The 21,195-nt window shown below is 40.2% G+C and overlaps 1 protein-coding gene across 4 annotated transcripts in view; it reads left to right on the forward strand.

Moving 5' to 3' along the window:
* CELF3 (CUGBP Elav-like family member 3) overlaps window positions 1-21,195 on the forward strand; it is a 1,127,909-nt gene that overhangs the window by 1,001,935 nt on the left and 104,779 nt on the right. For all 4 annotated transcript variants that reach the window (XM_044079943.1, XM_044079945.1, XM_044079947.1 and 1 more), the window contains 2 exons: window positions 6,029-6,178; window positions 14,277-14,342. In XM_044079943.1, the coding sequence (XP_043935878.1) occupies window positions 6,029-6,178; window positions 14,277-14,342 (216 nt within the window). The remainder of the gene's footprint in view (window positions 1-6,028; window positions 6,179-14,276; window positions 14,343-21,195) is intronic.

The following is a 21,195-nucleotide window of genomic DNA, read 5'->3' on the forward strand; positions in this document are numbered from 1 at the left end:
TGGGCATCTATACGGTGGAGGGGCATGTTGGTAGGGAGTTAACTAAGGATTTGTAAGGGGGTGTTAGGACAATGCTTTTCTTATTGATGATCTTCATCCATATGAGACATGTAGGCCAGACCAGGGGTAAATTTGCAATTTCCTATCCAGTTGCCAATGTTTCATTTGAATATGCTCATGGATGATCTCTGTTTTATATGGACGGGGAGCCTATTCCATAATGCAGGTATCCTTTTGGATCATAAGCAAAGTTCAGATCCCTGGATCTAGTGTTTCTGGCTTCTCAGCAGCCTGCAAGAGACTAAATACAGGGACAAAGCATTTAGGATAAGGATATTCATGCCTTGAATTCTCCTGGTGAGAAACCTTTGTGAGCAATCCAACTGTTGCAGTTGTCTAATTAGATACATGCCTAAAGGGGCATTGTATTCAATGAAAGGTCTGAGAATGGCCAAGCTGAGTAGTACTTTAAGATTATTGGACCTGAATGCCATATGCTTAACTATAAGTTGGGCGACATAGAATGATTTTCTTATTATCTTAACTATATGTTGGTCAAAGACCAGATTGATGTCTATATATGTTCCCAGATCCCTTACTTCTGGGTTGACTCCTAGGGACATTTTATCAATGGAGTAATTAATTTGGGTTGACAGTTTCCTAAAGGGTATTAAAATGCATTTATTGGCATTGAATTTTAGGGCATGGTTTTGGCACCAGTCATTTGTCTGTGTTAAACTCACTTGCAAGATGTTGGTGTCTTGTGGGGAAACTGTAATAGCTCCCAATTTACAGTTATCTGTGAACTTGGTAGATGCCAAACAGTAGCAGGCCCAGCATGGAGCCCTAGGGTACTCTGCTGGTGACTGGTCTCTCTTGGTCTCTCTTCATGTAGTCCAGGGAGGTACAGCTTAAGTCATTTATACTCACATGTACAGTGACTGCATCATATGTATACTTGTGTTGCAAGGACCTGCATACTTGTATGATGTGGCAATTCCTGGCACAGCCTGGTAAGTGGTGCATCACTTTGTCTCACTATAGAGTCACTCATGATGAGAATATTGGGTTATATAGAGGACTGCCTTATTGGCTTTTGAACCTATTCAGTGCAACTCCTAGATGTGTGTTTCATGGTGCATGCTGCCTTTCATGTGTGTTTGTGAGGTTACTGAGCATACTTGCTTCTTGAGTTACATTTAGGTGGTCCCTGTGGTTTAGGTGGCTTACTTTTAAGAACATCAGTATATGTAGGTTTATGTCGTGATCTGAACTGTTTGTGACTTGTTTAGCATGGTGGTATGTGGTACTGGCAAACTGTTTATTTGTAGTGACTTCGTGTAAGAATTTGCATCCATTAACATTACATAACTACAACTCTCACAAGCTGTGTCAGTTTAAGTAGTAGGTAGTTATTAGTCAACATGAGAAAACTGATGCACTTTCTCAGTATGCATATTTTAACCAAGCTGGCTACAGAGACAGTTTGGAAATACAAGTCTATGGTTCCATTTGTTTACTAATGTGGGTTGAAGGTGGGATTAGCACCAAGAGTTTATGATATGAAAGAAAGCAAAAGATTGACTAGTGGCATTCCTCAAGGTTTAATACTGGGACCATTTATATTCAGCATATTCATTTTGTTTTACCATACCACTAGGGAAGACAAAAAAAAACACTGACACTTTTCTGGGCACACCTAAAACAACCTCTCAATCCAAACGTACACTTAGGATATTCTCAAAATTGTATATAAAATATCAATGTTAATTGAAATACAGGCATAATTTCCCTTTCACTGTAAGGGAAAAAAAGTTCACACATTGCAGACATGAAATCTATGTGAACAGCTCCTCTCCCCAAGAACAGCACTGCTCACCTAATTCAATGCATACGAAAGACATTCATTCTGATCAGAATGTAAACAGCTAAAAAAAAATAATAAACAAGTAAAACTATTCACAACTAGTCAATCAGTAAACAGCATTACCAGCAGAAAATTATTTGATTTTGACTGCCTAAGCCAATAAAAATTAAAATAACTAAAAATAAAACTGAAGTATAAAACTAACAAATCCTAATATAAACATTACTGAATTGTTATAATACATCAAGTAAATGAACTGTTACTTAAGAGCTGGGCTATTAGTAAGTCTGTACACCAGAAAAATTGATGCTTTTCAACTGTCATATTGGAGGGTGCCAGAGGTTAATGTCTACTGACAGCATTGCTGAAGTAATGAATATGAATTTGCAAGACCTTAAAGAGGCAGCTCTTGACAGGCAGGCCTGGTTTGCTAAAGTCTTTATGACTGAACAACAATACATAATCACACATGATTAGTAGTTTTTTCCCCCAAACTGTTTAGCAGTTTGGCAGTTACATAACTAATACACAGTTACTTACCTACACTAATCCAGCATAATTAGAACTGGAACACAAAGTGACGTAAGTGCCTCCTACTTGTCCATTAATATTAATGCTGTAAACACTGTTCCGTTTGTTTAATCTTTGACATTTGGCAAAAGTATTTAAAATGTTATATTTTTTAAAGTCTGCAGAACAAACTTTTTTTTTTTACATAGAAGAATTTTTGCATACATAAAATACATGGGAAAACTTTTTGTTTGAAAAGAAAAGTTTGTTTTGCATATTTAGACATGATCTTTGACTTTCTAAGTGATAGGTATTACTAAATGCATGTCAAATTATGCCAGGTGTTCTGTTTATTTTTCATTTTGTCTCACTGGTCACTCATCTGATGTACTCCATGAAATTCTGTCATACAACCTTTCTCAAGTGAACCTAAGTCATTCTAATTCATAACCTCTGTAGAATATCACCAAGTAGGTGATTTACTATCCTTATTTATTTATTTATTCATCTGTTCATTCAGTCATTCATTCATTTGTTGAAAGGTAAGCCCAGTACAATGTTTCAATATATATACATGGCTGTATAAGAAACTCAAGATCCAAGGGCCACCATACAACTTGCATTTTAAATAAAATCTCAGACTCAAAGACTCTACTTCCAATCCATGCCCAAATCATGCATCTAACTTATTGTTAGGATCTTTATTATCTATGCTAAACGCAAGGTCAGTGAAAGTGAACTCCAGACCCTAGCCATCCTCTAAATAAAAAAGATATTTTTTTTCCATGCCTGACTTAAAGTTGTTCATTTGCACCAATAAATTATAGTTCCTTGTCACCATACTATGATTACTAAAATATTACCCCCACTTTGGATGCTAAGTTTTCAGCATGTTGGAATTTGTGTCACTATGGTATCACTTCTAATCAAATGGTAATTAACCATAACATGGCCAAATGTAGCCATAACTTAAACATTCCTTGTGTTTTTAAATCTCTGGAAAATTTTTGAATTTTAGGTGCATACTGATCCACTATATTCTCTTTGTTGTTTTACATGAAGTCAACAAAACCTCAGGATGTCTTGAACCTAAGGGTCTAAAATATTCTTCATGACAGAATAACATCTCTGAATTAGTGTTTATACTATGTTCAGACATCAGTTCCCAATCAGTCTTCTTCTTCTTTCGGCTTGTCCCGGTTAGGGGTCGCCACAGCGGATCATCTGTCCGCTCATGATTGGCAGTGGCGTTTTACGGTGTCGAGTTGCCAGCCCGGCGCCCAACCTTCCACAGAAAGCATACATACACACACACTCATGTCTAGGGCCAATTTAGTGTCCAATCCACCTACTGCATGTCTTTGGGATGTGGGAGGAAACCGGAGCACCCGGAGGAAACCCACGCAACACATCAGTTCACTATCAGTAATTACCCTAAATCCTTAACAAAAGAAATTATTATTCCCAGAATAAGGCTATTCCTTAATAGATGACCTGATGTGAACCACCGTGCATTTTTAGCCTTAAAAGTTACTCCTCTGTTCTGAGCTCATATGTATAAAATCCAAGTTTTCCCGAACTTGATGTTTACTCACAGTTGTAACACTGCCACCAATCGTGGTGTTATCTAGAAACCTAGCTGTCCAAATAGTGTTGTTAACTAACAAAGGGCCATAATGACATTGAAAAGAAATGACCCCACTTAGTTTATAATTTCATGTAAGAATACTCTCATGCAAACACTAGCTGTGCATTTCCTGTGAAATAGTCAACTTGTTATCCATTTTACTATGCTAGGACATGATGTTGAAGGTTTTTTATCAAATATAGATGAAAAGCATCTTGTGTCAAGCTTTTTCCAAATATATCTATCACATTGCTATGAAAGAGTAGTAGGTTTGAAAATCAAGAGCATCTGCTCATAAAGCCATGTTGTTAAAACAAAAACATGTGATACTTGACAGCCTTATAAGTTCATAGTTTTCTGTCTTGTTTCTGTTACCACTTTTGGAAGTGGTTATTACAATATCAGATTTCCACTGATCTGGTACATAACTGGTTTGTAAACGCCCACTGAAACAACACTGTAAGACATGAAGCAATAGTATCTCTAATCATAGACAAGAAAAGTCATTCAGGCCTCTCTGCACTAGTGCTTCCCCCCTAGACACCCTGGAGGACTGTCTGGTTAAGTGACTTGTGAAGAGTCTCACAATGAGCAAAAGGAGAAAGCATCCAACTCAGATTACAGAATGAAGCTCACCAGGGGCTCATAGTCCTAATCTTCTGTACTGAACTGTCAGACAACTGATCCTGTTATTAATGTCTTCATGATAGTACCCAGTAATAATGTTATGGTAATGATCATTGTAACTCTGTCTCTTCTCTTTCCCCAGTTTAGTATAGTGGAACAAAATCCACACTGTTGACTTTTCAGCATCCACCATGCTTCTAAGATAAGTGGACACAGGGGTCAGAGGACGGTAAATCATTTCACTTTATTTAGCTTCCTTGATGGTCCTAAGTGTATTTTGTCTGGGTGTATTGCTTTATCCATCCACCTTGCTATCAGTTCTCTTCAAAACCATATGTTTGAAAAGAAACTTCCATCAGCCCAGCCCTGTAGCATAGACACATAAAGCCATGACCATGGTCTACTCAACAAGTTTAGATAGTGGCATAGTTACTGGAGGGACTAGGCAGGGCAAGCATGGGTTTGGGCAGCTGATGCCAGCTTCACTCATCCTAGAAAGAGGTGGAGTCAGTCCTCTACATTAGCAATATTTTCTGGAGACCAGATGTATCGCTTGCAGGAGGACCTAGTGCTATGCATTGCCAGGGATATTGTGGGCTGTAGAGTGCAAATTCAAAAAACGCTGACTGATTAACCATGCTTCTGTTTTGGTAAGCGATACATTTTTCAAATGCCTTTTTTTCCAGAATGCCAGGTTGGCTAAATTGAATATTTTGCTTAAGCATGTCAGGAATGTTTTGTAATATACCAGAAGGGTATTCTGTCAGGAAACATGTACTGTCTGCATTGAGTGTTTGCTGAAGCCTGTCATTTCATTGAGTTTTTGAAATACTAAAAAATAAAATATATATACTGTCCAGAAATATGCACATTCTGCAGTGAGAGTGTGAGGCTATACTTGAAATGTGGGACAGTGCATTCTGAAAGATGGTAAAGAATGCAAAAATCTTGGTTGTGCCCCTTAAATTGGCATTCTTGAATATGTTATCTAGACATCTTCAAGTATTCAAAGTAATGATTTCTGATGAATAGCTTGTCTCATCATCTGGGTTAGGTATGTGCTATGAGGCTGTTCTAATGCTGAAGTTTGTGCCTCTAAAGATTATATTCTGTGCTTATGCACGCATATATACACACACATCTGCTCCCCACATTTGTGTGTATGGGTTTTATGTTTGGGACTGAAACTACTCACATCTGTTACATGCTCAGGAAACATGCTTAATGTGACTGGAGTAAGTCCTATACAGTAGTAGTACCAGTTAACAATATCCTGAAGTAAATGTCCTAAATGTTCATCTGCATGCTTTGTGAATGACTTTTGTATAAATACAGTAAAATATAGTATTCATATCAAAATCAACAATTTTCTCTCTCTCTGTCTTATTTTGGCTTAGGAACCAGCACTCCTCCTACAATTGCTGCCACACCAGTAACAGCCATTGCAGCACCAATCGGCATAAATGGTTATAGCCCTGTACCAACACAGACTGCTGGACAGGCAGCCTCAGAAGCAATTTACACCAATGGAGTACATCCTTACCCAGGTAACTAAGGCACTGGAGTTCCACAATCAGTCTTGACACCATTCCCTGGGTGTTCAGAATATTTCTTTCCTTTGCCTACTTTGACATTTTTTATCTGAGCCATTAATGTAATAAAATATCAGATTTAGTATTGATGCTAGTTTTTCTGGCATATTTTGAAATCTGGCATTTCTGTTTTTAAATGAAAGAAATGAGCTATATCTCAGTATATAGTTATATACAGATAATTGATTTTAAGGTATTTTACAGATTAGACCACTTGCATCTGTCCACACTTAACTCCATGCAACTATCTGCATATGTGCAGAGCTGTGTTAATTTTTAGTGGCATTAGCTTGCAAATTACTTTTTTGAAACCAAATTAGAAATATCATCTATTATTTCTGACAAAGATTACTCAAAAGTGTGATTAAAATTGCAGGATTGTTGTCTCTCCCATGGAATGATGATCATAAATAGTCAATGGAACATTGTCAGAAAAAATATATGAAGTATTTTTGAAAGTTTTAGAATGCAGAATTTTTGCATTCATCCTAGGGCAGAAATATGCAAGGTAGAATCTGTCTGTTTTGTTAGTCAGACCTGTAAAATATTAACTATACATTTGTCCAAGTCCACTTCAATAAACACATAACACCGAATGACATTTGATGACCTTTATTAAACTTCCATAAATATGATTGTTAACCAATAATTATAAATTTCAACCAAAATCATGACATTGGTGATAATATCATCCATGAAAGAAAACATAAAATAACCATAAAGGCAGCATAACCATTCACCCTTGATAAGCAGTGTCCCCCACTTGCTCACTTATCTTTGCACTAACAAGGGAGCATTATCCTGCTCACCTTCAATTTATGGAATTACACCACCATCCAAATAAGCAGCTCCGCTTGATTATTAACTTATCCAACAGAGCAATCAATCACTTTCCTTCCCAACTGATTGAATTGCACATCCAACACCAGAGGGGGAAGAGAATAGGGCAAGCCTGTCCCTCTTTTCTGCCATCCCAAACTGAAATAACTGCAGTCACAATAATAAAAAGAGGGAGGGGGGAGGGTAGCAAGTTCATGCCAAAAATGTGACTCCTACCTCAGTTACACTTGACAAAACCCTCTAAGCCCCTCCCTACCCTTACCTCATTTCCTCCTAAATATCCCTCCATCCCAACTAACCCTATCCTTCCCTTTATACTCTTAATTCCTGCTAATCTATGTATCTAGCCCCATTTGAAGATGTCCCAGGACAAAATGGTCTGTTCCAAACCTCATTTGTCCTGGTCCACTTCAATAAACACACACTGAATGACATTTGACGACCTTTATTAAACTTCCATAAACATGATTGTTAACCAATAGTTATAAATTTCAACCAAAACCATGACACTGGTGATAATATCATACATGAAAGAAAACATAAAATAACCATAGGGGCAGTGTAACCACTCACCCCTGATAAGTTGCATCTCCCACTTGCTCACTTATCTTTGCAATAACAAGGCAGCGTTACCCCGCTCACCTTCAATTTATTGAATTACATGACCATCCAAATAAGCAGCTCTGCTTGCTTATTAACTTATTCAACAGAGCAACCACTCACTTTCCTTCCCAATTTATTGAATTGCACATCCAACACCAAACCTGTCCCTCTTCTCTGCCCACCAGCCTGACCAGGCTGTTCCCACTCCCACACCAAATTTCACACAACCTAAACCCCAATAAAGGCATAAAGCCAAAAACCATTCAGTGTACCCAGTCTTGCCTGACCAGACTATCTCCATGCTATCACCCCTCAATCTCTCTTCTCTCTCAGCAACAAAATATTCAGTTACCCAAACAGCTAAAACAGACCAGTGATCCCTCTCCAAAGCTAAAACAACCACAAACTCAAAGCCTAAACTACCCATATTCTTGTTACCCCATTACCAAACCAGGTCAGTGACTAACCCTCAGCGTCCAAAATGTGGCAAAATAATCCAACCCTACCTCCCTTAAAGCTGCACTATCTCAAAGCTAAGTCCTCCTATACACAATGCACCACCTAGCTCACCAGCCTGATCCAACTTATTCAATGCAACACATTACCCTGACCAAAATAACACCCCCTTTACCAAAAAACTCTCCTATAACAATCGTCTTAAACCTGCCCAATCACGTAATCCTAACCATCGTTTGATATGGCATGCTACCTGGTAATCTGCCCACCTGACCCATTCAAAGGAAAACCCCAACTACAGTAAGACATTGTGAAATTCAACTCTGATGCTTCCCACACATAAGATAACAAAACAAACCCCATGACAGACATCACCTTAAGGCTGTGGGAAAAAAAAACACAGCAATGAACAAACACCATATACAGCTGCTCTGCTGGAAATCCATGACCTCGATTCCTAATACTCCAGCATACTCCCTCACCTGTCAAGTACACCTTCCTTCAGACTACCAAAAAGTACCCTCTTAGCACGTCCCCATCTGCAACCTCCACGTGATCTGTAAAGAAAAAACTGTAAATACTCCACACACAAAAAAATCAATATTTAATGACATTATGCATAAAAATTTTCTTCCTAGCACCCACTTTCATGATACGACTGATACCCATGTGAAATAAGACAACTTCTTAACCTCAAAAGGGCTCTTCTATAAATAAAATTATCACTTTAACCATCCCATGAGGTTTCTCAACAAAATTATTACCCAGTAATTGGGGCAGAGAAAGTTAAAACCGAAAAGTGTGACAACAACTTGCCAATCCCATGACCAAACCTATCCATCTATCCCAAAAGACAGTGACACAACAACTTTGTATATACCATAACAACAAACATCTCCTTATCTCACAACCAAATAAACTGGATGAGTGACTAAACTCACCCAACTATTGGTATAACTGCCACCTTCTGCCCCCTTAGCTTGCCAACAATGACTCAAGTGAAAAGCTGTAGAATCTGCTCTCCAACAGACATATCTCTCGACCTCCTAGCCCAAGTAATGTGGACAAAGCCCATACTTCTCAACCTCTTAGAGCAATAAGTGTTCACAAACCATAATTAAAAGTGGAGCCGAGGTATCCTCTGAATGGTCTAAAATAAGAAACTCCCATATCTGTCATTATTTTCTAATGTCAGTCTGTAACGCTTAGCCACTAAATGCCAAAAACACAGAACTCTATGGAAAGCAAAACCCAAATATGAAGCAAAATCTGAACATTCTATGAAATTCTATACAGTTGAAATGTATGACAATGCCTCAATATACGACAGCTTTCCAGCCCCCCCCCCACTTGTTTACCCACCTTTTCCTTTCACTTGCTCTTTGTAATATTGAAGTTTCTTAGGGAGTATGAAAGCCAAAATTCAAATGGCAGAAAAAACTTTCTGAATAGAACCCTCCTGATTTGTCCTAAGCCTACCCTGTTATGTAAACACCCCAAAACATCAAACAGAAACCCCAGAGATGCTGCAGCTATGTCACAGTTAAATGGTATGTACGTAACCCCAACTGTTACTCTACTGATGCATCTGGTGCACAAACTGAATTACACATGCACAGCCAATACAATTCCCTGCTATCCATCACTCCTTGTATCAACATGTATCCTTTAATGCAATAACATTATATCTGTCAAATCCAGAAGAATGGGAGAGGGAGTGACAAAAGCCCAAATAGGGACAACATGAAAATATTGCTCCCCAAGCCTAGAAAGCCAGTAGAATAACCAAAGTGCATTCAAGTAACCCACAAGCGTGACCCCAACCTGGTCTGTGACATCAGTAGGACTTTCTAGCATGACAGATTTGTGTCCCAGAGACTCCCCCATCTGTGAAATAGCTTCCCTCTCTATGTCGGAGTACCTTGTTATCCCCTTTTCACGCACAAACTGGTTAACTGGATGGGAAACAGAAAATACACCACTGCAATTCCAAATGAGTCCATGCTGAACTGGCTTGGCTTATACCCAATCAGATAACCACAAAGGCTGAAAAGATTGACAACAAATAACATAAAACTACACCTACAAATGTTTCTGTCATGGGCACTATTGCTTTTAGCCTGCCAGTATATAAAAAGGGGTTATTCTCATAACAAGAAAACCAGGTGACTGTACAATGTATCTAAGCTAGTGTTTAGCTGGGTGATGGAAAGCCAACATAACCCTCCCCAGTGGCCATTGACACTAGACCACACATGCACTCTTGCCAGGCTGTCTTCCTGGGCACATACTCTCCACACTCCCTTGACAAAACTCCAAACTTTCAAATCTACTAAATATTCTCCTCCCTAAATCCTCTTAGTCCAAATGCATTTAGACATTTAACACCCTGTATGGAGGCACTACATGTAGTTCCTCTCTCTGTGCCTTTTTTAACCACCTTTTTATTACTGTTAAAGAAATTTTTTTTTGTCTTTGCGATACACAATCGAAGAGGTATGCTGCCGACTGTTCAGGTGCCACCTAACCACCGCAACAAACCAAATTAGTGCCATTATCCTCACACCAACTCCTTCCTAACTGCCAAAGTTTACCAGATAACTCTCCCACAGCTCTCAACCAACCAGTCAGGGAGAAATCTCAGCAGAAACAGGGATAAATCCAGAAAATGAGGAAATATCAGGGCCACTTAAAATTATTAGTTCTATTAACTTGCAGCATTAACCCAAGAAGAGAATGTGAACTAATATTCATTGCTGAAGTAAAATAATTCTTCAGCTCCTAATTATTTGCATTATCCATTAAGTAAACTTCATCGAATTTGCCTGTGATGGAATATCATTCAACAGTCTGAAGAAATTGGGCAGTCAGCAAAAGAATGGTCACATAATCTTACTCTGTACTGCTACAACCTGTAAACATTTACTTATCAGTTTAATGGACATTTGAACAAAGATAATATGGTTAAAACTGCAAGGGTACCACATGCATGCTCAGGGATACCTGTTAATAGAAAAACTACCACCCGTGAACATCTATTCATGGCTGAATGACCCCCACTGTCTACCTCAAAAGAGAATCCCCAAGCCACAAATGTGATAGCCCTCCCCATCACACACAAACACCATGGAACGAGCTGCTACCTGAACAAAGATCCACACCAGGTCACTATTTTGTCTTCCACATGCAACCCATTCACTTCCATTTTATGCTTAGTGAAGATGAGTGTCCTGAAAATGGCACTCATCCATGAAATTCCCTCACAAACTATTATAAAATTGCTTTGAAGCCTATGGTTTCTTGAAATTAAAACTTAAAACATCAATAACACCATCACTGTCAGTCTTGTTTTCAAGAACCTCATGAGAATTCCTCCGGCTCTGGAAACCATATTGTTTTCCAGAGAACTCCCCTAGCAGTCACCAAACACAACATGTTGAAGCTCGCAAACCCAAGACACATTACCCTCTCAAACCTCCCACACAACTCAAATTTAAGCTATTCAGTGACATCACTCCTCCCATGCTCTCACTGCTGATAAAAACACACAAATGTGAGCAAAGCTGAACAAATGACCAATAGAGAAACTACAACCTTGCCTCTGCCAAACCATAACAACCTTGCCCCAACCAAATGAGAAACCGACTCAACATCATTTCCCAGCTTGAGTCCACAATGCTCATGACCCCCCCCCCATGCCCTACTAACCACATCTCAGAACTCTTCAGTGAAAAACCTGACCAAAAAACAGGCACAAGGAACAAAAGGCCCAACTAGAGCTTCCCATAACTTAGTAAAACCACAACAAACTGGAGCCGATACATACATCCACCCATTAGCCGATGACTGAAAACTCCGGTGTATGCACAACTGGGGAGACAATGGCCAGTCTACAGGGATAGATTCCGTTCACTGTGCCAAACCATAAGGTGGCCAGAATGACAGAAACCACACTGCACACCACCACCCTTAAACCCCATCACCACCAGTGCCCCATGCAGGAAGGACTAACAAAATGCTCGCACAAATGAGCCGCAGTCTGAAACTTGAACATTCCCCATTATTATGCTTTGATATATATATATATATATATATATATATATATATATATATATATATATATATATATATATATATATATATATATATATATATACACATACATATATATAAGCCCTGCCACTCGTCAACCAGAAAAACATAACTTTAAGCACTTACCCCGAAATATGTGGGATACCTCTGCAACAACTGCATGTCTGTCTCCACGGCACTCTCCCTGAATGATTTATCAGAGAATCAAACTCCTACAACATTCACCAACCCTTGACCCCATCCATGCCAGGAACTACAAGGATTAGATAACATTGCTTTATATTTTTATTTTCTTTTTTCCATCAAGTCCTGAGAAGTGAGTGCGGCATCCAGGCAGGCATGCATGCACGGAAGCAACTATGCCCCACTGCCCACAAAATTGTGGGGAACCAAAAAGCAAAACCCACCACCAATGAGCCAACCAAGAGGGAAGAGAAGATCGCAAATCAAGAAGGGTGGCTTCAAGACACCATCCCAAAAACAACAGAACAAAACCCCACTGCAAAGCCACTCATACACCATCTCATAACAGAAAGGGACGGAGCTTCTCACCAGCAACAACATCATGAAAGCCCCTAGTGGCCTCTGCCAAAGCTCCCCCCTGAACATCCAACAACTACAGCAAGCCCCAAAGAAAACAGCCAGCAGGGATGACAGAAAACACCACAGAGACACACACATCACTGAACGAGCATCCAGAAATGCAGTAGACTGCATAACGAGCCTGAGATGAAGTTCACCAGACCCCCACAAAAGGCCAAACACAATCCCCCACAAAAACAATGTCCATCCCAACATAAACTTTTAGTGACCACCTACTCTAAGCACTGTCCATTCCAATAAAATTAACCCCAAACCCCATGCACGGACTACGGAAAAAAAAAAACAATAGCTGAGCTAAAACTGCTGCAGGTTAGTAGAAGAATTCTTCTATCACACATGCGCAGGTGCATCTAGTAACACAAAATCTCACAGCCTGTGAACACTACTTGTGGCTTAGATGGAGCCACACAACACAGGGAGTGCTACGGAGACCTAACAACCCCAAAGACTACTTTGCCGAGCAAGGAGTTAGAAAAACAAAACCACGCTGTATACTGGGAGAATAAAGTCCACAACACAAGGAATGCTACGGAACCCCACCACCAATGACTATTAATAAAGCCCTGCCAAGCCTCTATCATCCAGCTGACTTACTATGTATGTATATATATATATATATATATATATATATATATATATATATATATATATATATATTTTTTTTTTTTGGTACCCCACAGCCCAAATTCTCAACCCCCATTTGGTACCCCACAGCCCAAATTCTCAACCCCCACATGCGTTAATACTAACCAACTAGGAAAGCAGAAGGAATAAATTAAGCTTACCCACTTTCCTCCCTACACACATTATTAATCAAAGGCCTACCTGATCCCTTAGTACCAACCGGTCGTCATGGACATAACCTGCAGTGTATTAAGTTCATGCCAAAAATGTGACTCCTACCTCAGTTACACTTGACAAAACCCTCTAAGCCCTTCCCTACCCTTACCTCATTCCCTCCTAAATATCCCTCCATCCCAACTAACTCTATCCTCCCCTTTATACTCTTAATTCCTGCTAATCTATGTATCTAGCCCCACTTGAAGATGTCCCAGGACAAAATGGTCTGTTCCAAACCTCATTTCTCTGCATCAGTCTCATGTTTTGTAACTCTCAGACCATTTGCTTAAATTCTTCGCATGATACTATGTGAACCAAGCAAATAATTTAGTTACCTTTTCATGTCCTCATGTCTGTATGTTGTCTCTTTGCTAAAAATGCTGTTTATTTTCTCTTAACAAGATTGCATAGCTGTGTGTATCATTGCTGATAGTGTGAGGTGTGTCCCATGTGTGTATATTTGCAGACATGCATACTTACTCATATAGTTGTACATAAGTGCAGTGAGAAGGATTTTAATTCTGCCTTAGTGACTCTTATTAAAAGTGATATAAGATTATTCAGCATCCCCATCTCACATGTCAAACAGCTAATATTTTTTTACTGCCTTTTTCTTTAGCTCAGAGTCCGGCTGCAACACTTGACCCTCTCCAGCAAGCATATGCAGGAATGCAGCATTATACAGGTTAGTGCCTGTCACTTTCCACATCTTTGCAACTAAAACAGGGCAATATAAGCACAAGCAAGGGGAACGGTTGGGTGTTGATTGTTACACATATTTTTGGGCATGGAGTCAGAGTATGTCTGCCATATACTTTCTTGTTCACACTTTTCATATGTAATAATTATTCATTGTTTCTATGTCGAGATGTTTGTCATGCCCATCTAGATGAATAATCACGTAAACGTGTTTAAAACAAGAGAATGTACTTACTCATATTAAGAGTGGTGTCGCAGTGAAAGAAAAGCTGCAGTTAGCCAGATATTGTGTTTATATGGCCAGTTAGGAGGCAATACCATTCTGTAATGTTCACCACTGATGTAATCCACCTGACTGTAGAATAAATCCTGGTTACAAAGAATGAAAGGCTCCTTCATTGTCTTAATTTTTTTATGATTATATTTATAAATCATTGGTTCCATCTGTTATAATATGCATGACAGACTGCTTCAAAATACATCATGAGGTACTTGGCTGCACTTGCTGGTTAGCCCTAAATTAAACATTCACTTGAGAAAAGAGATTTAGATAACCCATGTCTTAATTCTGAATAATGTTTGAGCAAGAGGAAAAATAGAATTGTAATGCTTTGTTATTACCCTAAAAAAATTTGAGTGACAAGGGAAGACATCTTAAAATTAGTTATTATACTGCTGTACTCTTTCCTTTATCACGTCCATCATTGAATACAATGTCCCTCCCCTTTGATATGTATAAACTTAAGCATTTTGTTTAGTCAGGATGGTCTCAAAGATTTCTAACCAAGAAAATGTAACTGTTAAATCTATTGACTATCACAATAGTGTAGCATGAATGTCCTTATAACTGATCAACCTATGGACTGCACTGAGGTGTCCTATGTCTTACTTTTCACACCATAAAAGACCCAAATCTTATTTAACTTCTTATTTCTATGCAAAATCAGTGACTCTGTGTAAACATCTGCACTAGGAACCTAAATCCACACCAGTGAATAAACATAATTCGCTAGAGAGATTAGTTTCTTACTATGCCTATGGAAAAATGTATCCACTACAGGCCAAAAAATGTAGTACTTTGTCTACCTTTAAGGCTAGTCTTGATGAATGGATGGGTAGATACAAATTTAACTCAGGGTTATCATGTATGGTCCTTCTTAATTAGGAAAATTACCACTATCAAGTGACTGAAAAGGTGGCAAGAAGTTTTAAGTGTGTCTGCTTAGGGGTATATATTGCAAGGCATCTTATGATCTCCAATATTGTTTGCTTAGTGTTGTCCCTGCATTCCTTTTTTTTCTTGTAGAAATATGTCGGTTGAACTCTCTATCAAGACTTGAGTAGGTACCCATCGTGCTATATATTTCTGTCTGCCAGCACAACTGACCATTTACCATTTCATCCACTGCACACTAGTACCCGTCTAACTTCCTGAGGATTCCTATGAGCTTTTGCTGGATTATTTTATTTGCTGGGTAATGCCCATAACCACAAGTGTCTCTTCCTAGAAATGACCTAGACACTGTGGTCTAGCTGAGTAACTTATTCAGTTGTAAAGCATATCTAGCATGTCCAAAGGTCAGTTGTCAATCTCCTCTCCGGTCCAGCTGGTGAATCTGGGAATCTTGAGGCAATGTTACAACTGCCTCATGTACACAGACAACCCTCTCCTCCTCCCAACAAATTCCAACACATGTGAGAGATGCAACCATATGGCCAAACTGGAGGCTAAGCTCTATCAACTCAGTACTGGCATAACCAGTCAGGAGGAGAAGGAAACCATACTCACTACAATTCCAGTCTCACATAGACCTACCACGACAGCAAACCAAACACATAATCACACAAAAACATACTCGGAGGCTCTAAATAAAGATCTGCCTAAGCAGCAGAGACCTCCAAAGCAGACACCCCCAAGCAACCGCTACCCCAAAACAAAACACGTGCAACACATATCTCACAAAGCCAGTGTGCCAAACAGTCACAGCCCTTAAGACTAAACAACACACCTGATACACTTGTAATAGGTGACTCTATCATCAGGCACACTGACGTCCCGCTCACCAGGCTGAACAAGGAGAGGGTCATGGTGAGCAGCCTGTCAGGCGCTAGGATCCGCCACATAACACAAGCACTCAGGTCACTCCAAGACAAGTACAAATATGACTCAGTCATTGTCCATGCTGGTGTGAATGACCTGAGACGTACCTCCTGGACTACATGAAAAGAGACATAAAGGAGCTCTCTGGGCATGTAGCCCAGGCCGGTATGACCCTGACCTTGAGTAGCATCTTACCTTCACCAAGAATGATGCCACAATATGAAGACAAGATGATCAATTTCAACAACTGGCTTAAGTACTGGTGTCATTCAAAGGGGATCCAATGCCTGTCAGCTTGGAATGATATGCTCGACAAGCCACAATGCTTCGCTAGGGACGGCTTGCACCTGTCACCCCTGGGCTTTTGGATATTGGCAAAGGCTCTTGCTACCCCCATAGTGCCTTTTTTAGGCAAGGCTCAAAAGACAAACCCACCTCCATAGGTATCACAAGGGATAAGAAACTAAGAGTAATGCTACTCAACGCCAGAAGTCTAAACCTCAAGATGCACGCACTCAAAACTCTCCTTAGCATGGAGAACATCGATATCTGTGCAGTAACAGAAACCTGGTTCAGGGCTCCAGAGAGCACCCCAGCACTACCAGGTTATACTTCATACCATGCTTTTCGGCCCCAAAACTTGGACCGAACCACAAAAGTAGGGGGGGTATCAATATTCATCAAAGATACCCACACCTCCAGGTTGGTGGCAAAGCACGAAGCATCAGAGACTATCCATGTGCAACTAACAGTGGGTAAAACTGCCTTCCAGTTTATAGCCTGCTACAGACCACCCTCCCAAACCCAGGAACCCCACTCGGCCTTTCTGAGAATAATGGAAAATATGAAGGTCTCTCCAAACACCATTATATTGGGCGACTTCAACTACCCAAACATAGACTGGGAGCATTACTCTAGCTCCAACACCCTAGCCCAAAGGTTCCTAGAATTTATAAACTCAAATGCTATGGAACAACTTGTTACCACTCCCACAAGAGGGTAAAACATACTGGACCTGATCATCACCAACATGGGGACTCTATGCTCCAGACCAGAAGTGTATCCCTCACTGGTAAGATCAGACCATAAACTAATCTCACTGGATATTCATATCCCAACCCCACCCCCTGTCCAGAAAACCACAGTGAAAAACTTCTCTAAAGCAAATTTCACACTCCTCAAAACCGAGGTGGAATCCTTCAAAGCCCCCGGCCTGTGGAAAATACGCCCAGACCGCAGAATCCTTTTTAAACGCATTCTATGAACACCTTCAGGAATGCATGGATCATGCGATCCCAAATAAAACCAAGACCCAATCCTCCAAAGGCAGATGTCCTGTCTGGTGGACCCCAGCCATAAACAAACTATACAATAGAAGGAGGAAGCTACTAAATGATAGAGCAAAATCCCAAAAAGGGAAGGCATCACTGATCAGTATTAGCAAAAAACTATGGGCACTCATAAAATTGTCTAAGACCAGCTTCGAGAGAAAAATTGCACAGGACACTAAGGATAATCACAAGGCTTTCTTTAATTATGTTAGGAACCTGGGTGGTAATTCCCAGATATGCTCAGAATTAGTCCAAAATGACAAAAAATACACTGAACCCACAGACATTGCCAACATCCTAGCTGACAGGTTCAGCAAACTTCTCCCCCCTCCCCACCAAAAGGGCAAATATCTATCCCAGCAGAGTGCTGCCCCCCTGACATCTCAGATGTTCAGGTAAGAGCCGCCCTCTCCAAAGCAAAAAACACAGCATCAATGGGACCAGATGGTGTCCCAGGCTGCGTCCTACATGAACTCCAAGAAGAGCTAAACCCAAACATAAAACTACTGTTCAATCTCAGCCTTACTACAGGATATGTGCCCAAAGAGTGGCGTACAGCAACAGTGGTCCCTCTCCATAAAGGTGGTGCCTCAACGGATCCTGGAAACTATCGCCCCATAAGCCTGACTAGCTTGGTCTGCAAAGCTATGGAAAGGATCATCATGGACCTCATAAATAAAGATATTGGGGACCTACATACACTGGATCCTACCCAGTTTGGCTTTGTTAAGGGCAGATCCTGCCTCTTAAACCTGGTTGATTTCTTTGAAACAGTCACCAAGGCCATTGACGAGGGAAGGTGGTCCACACAGCCTACCTGGACCTCGCAAAGCCTTCGATACAATACCCCACTCGGGCATTATAGATAAGCTCACCAGCTTAAATATAAACCCCTATGTCACTAGATGGATTGCAAACTGGCTCAAGGACAGAACCCACATGGTTAGAATTGCTGGAGCCATGTCAGACTCCAAACCAGTTACAAGTGGTGTCCCACAAGGCTCAGTCCTGGGACCTCTCTTGTTCGGTATATATTTCTCGGAGGTACAGGCCAACACAGAAGGACTGTGGCTGACCAAGTTCGCAGATGACTGCAAACTGGGCGCCATAATTGACTCTCCAGCCGACACAAGCATCCTCCAAAAGGGCCTCGTGAAACAGACAACTGGTGCCAGAGCCATGGCCTCAAGCTAAATGCCAAAAGTGTATAGTCATCCCCTTTGGCAAAAACAAAGTGCCCACAAATTACCACATAGGTGGTAATCCATTAAGTACAGAAGAAGTAATTAGGGACCTGGGGACCCAAGTTGATAGCAATCTCTCATTTGACAACCACGTGGCCAAAGTGGTTAGAAAAACATTTTATATAGCCCACCTAATCATGAAGGGATTCACATCTAGATCAAGGGAGGTCATCGTGCCTCTTTACTCATCGCTCATCAGGCCCATAATTGAGTACAATGCCCCTTTTGGGATGTACCTTACCAGACACCTGCAGCAACTGGAAAGACCCCAAAAGTACCTCACCAAGAGGATCAAAGGGCTCAAACAGATGCCATATGCTGCCCGGTTAAAGAAACTCCAGCTCTACTCAGTGGCATACCGCCTGTTCAGAGGCGATCTGTGCCTGACTTATAAAGCCATGTCCAACCTGGAATTAATGGACATGCTGCACCTCAGAAAATCCAGATCCAATCGAGCTATGCGCTCGAGACTTGAACCTCAGCACTGAAATAAATAGGACATGCTGGAGGGACAGATTCATAACCCAGAGGCTCCCTTCACTCTGGAATAAAATCCCAGTCCAGGTTAGGCAGAGTCCCTCATTGACTCTCTTCAAGAGGAATCTTGATGAGTGGATGGGAGATCGTAGGTTTACCCCGGGTATCACTTCTTTGTCACTGTTAGACAGAGGCACAGTATACTAACCTCGAAAAAGGGCATAGCAAAATAAATTTAAAATGGGTGGCGAAAGCCAAACACATTCTGGCTAGGCTTATAAATGCCCTAGGGCAGATAGCCTAGTATGAATCTATGAACCTATTAGTTGAATTTGTCTCAGTAAAGATAAATACACTGGATACAAATGTTACTGACCACTTTTGTGGTAGTTTCAAGATATGGTGACTGTTCAAGTTTCATAAACCACAAAACCAATTACCCAAAACAGGGCTTTCATATGAAACACAAGTAAGGGTTAGGAAGGCAACCTTCCACTCATTGAATTTAAAGAGTATGAAGATATCACTGTGTCCCCTGTTCCACTTACCATATGCGTTGAGAATCTGTACAAAGTTCTTAGCTGGGTTATGTCTACATGCCAAACATTCTAATAGAACATTTAGTTGTTCCCAACCAACCAATTTTTAGTAATTATATTGACATTATAAGGTTTATAACCTGTTTGTAGGAGCGACTCAAAGGTGGTATTTACATAGACAAGGAGAAGTAAAATCAAGGTACTGGATAATTTACTGTAAGTTTTCAGATGAGGGTGCAGTTTTATTTTATCTCACATCGTATTTGGTATAGGGTTTGTTGGATGCATTTTTCAGCCGTTATGGATAATAAAGAAGTTTTTCACAACAATGATGGATTGTCCAGGTGTTCTATATGAGATGTGAACTGCAACATACTTGATGGCTCAAGATGCTAAATTATATTAGCAGATATGACTGAGAATAATATGTCATTGAGAAGGAGAGATGTATGCACTTTCATTAACTGCATCTGTGCATGGAAGGCATAAAGTAAAAGTTTATTATTCACCAGACTATGGTCTGAAGTGTAGTCAGAGTGAGATGGTAATGGTACTAGAAACAGTGAGGGCAGGCTGTGAACTGAAACAAGAATCATGTGGGTAAGTTGAGGAGGGGAAAGAATGAGTCATTCAGGTTGTAGCAGTGCTGATAGAGTGCCTTTGGGATGTGGAGAAAACACAGGTGTTATCCCTTATAATTTCTGTGTAGCTGTGGTGAGTGGAAGTAAAAATATGTATTGTGCTGTTTGCTTTCTACGTGACCTATGCGAGATAGATGTTTTTTAAGTGGAAAGCCTTTCAGGAAATTTTAGGATATAGCTTAGAAGAACTCAAAACTCTAATTCATGTATATATTGGAGAATGATGTGCTCAGAAAAGCTTTAGTTTTATTTATTTCATTAGCTAATCAACATAAAGTGAAGTGGGAAAAATGTATTTTCTGTTTAGAAAAGATAGAAAAGATGACATTTTGGCAATACTGAAAGTCATCTAAAACTGTATCAGTTTGGTTTGTATTTTGTAGTGTGTGTGTGTGTGTGTGTGTGTGTGTGTGTGTGTGTGTGTGTGTGTGTGTGTGTGTGTGTGTGTGTGTGTGTGTGTGTCTGTCTGTCTCTCTCTCTCTCTCCCTGTCAATGTATGTGCATAC

This window comes from Protopterus annectens, chromosome 8.part0 (genome assembly GCF_019279795.1).
Source record: "Protopterus annectens isolate FY-2018-M chromosome 8.part0, PAN1.0, whole genome shotgun sequence".
Taxonomy (NCBI): Eukaryota; Metazoa; Chordata; order Ceratodontiformes; family Protopteridae; genus Protopterus; species Protopterus annectens.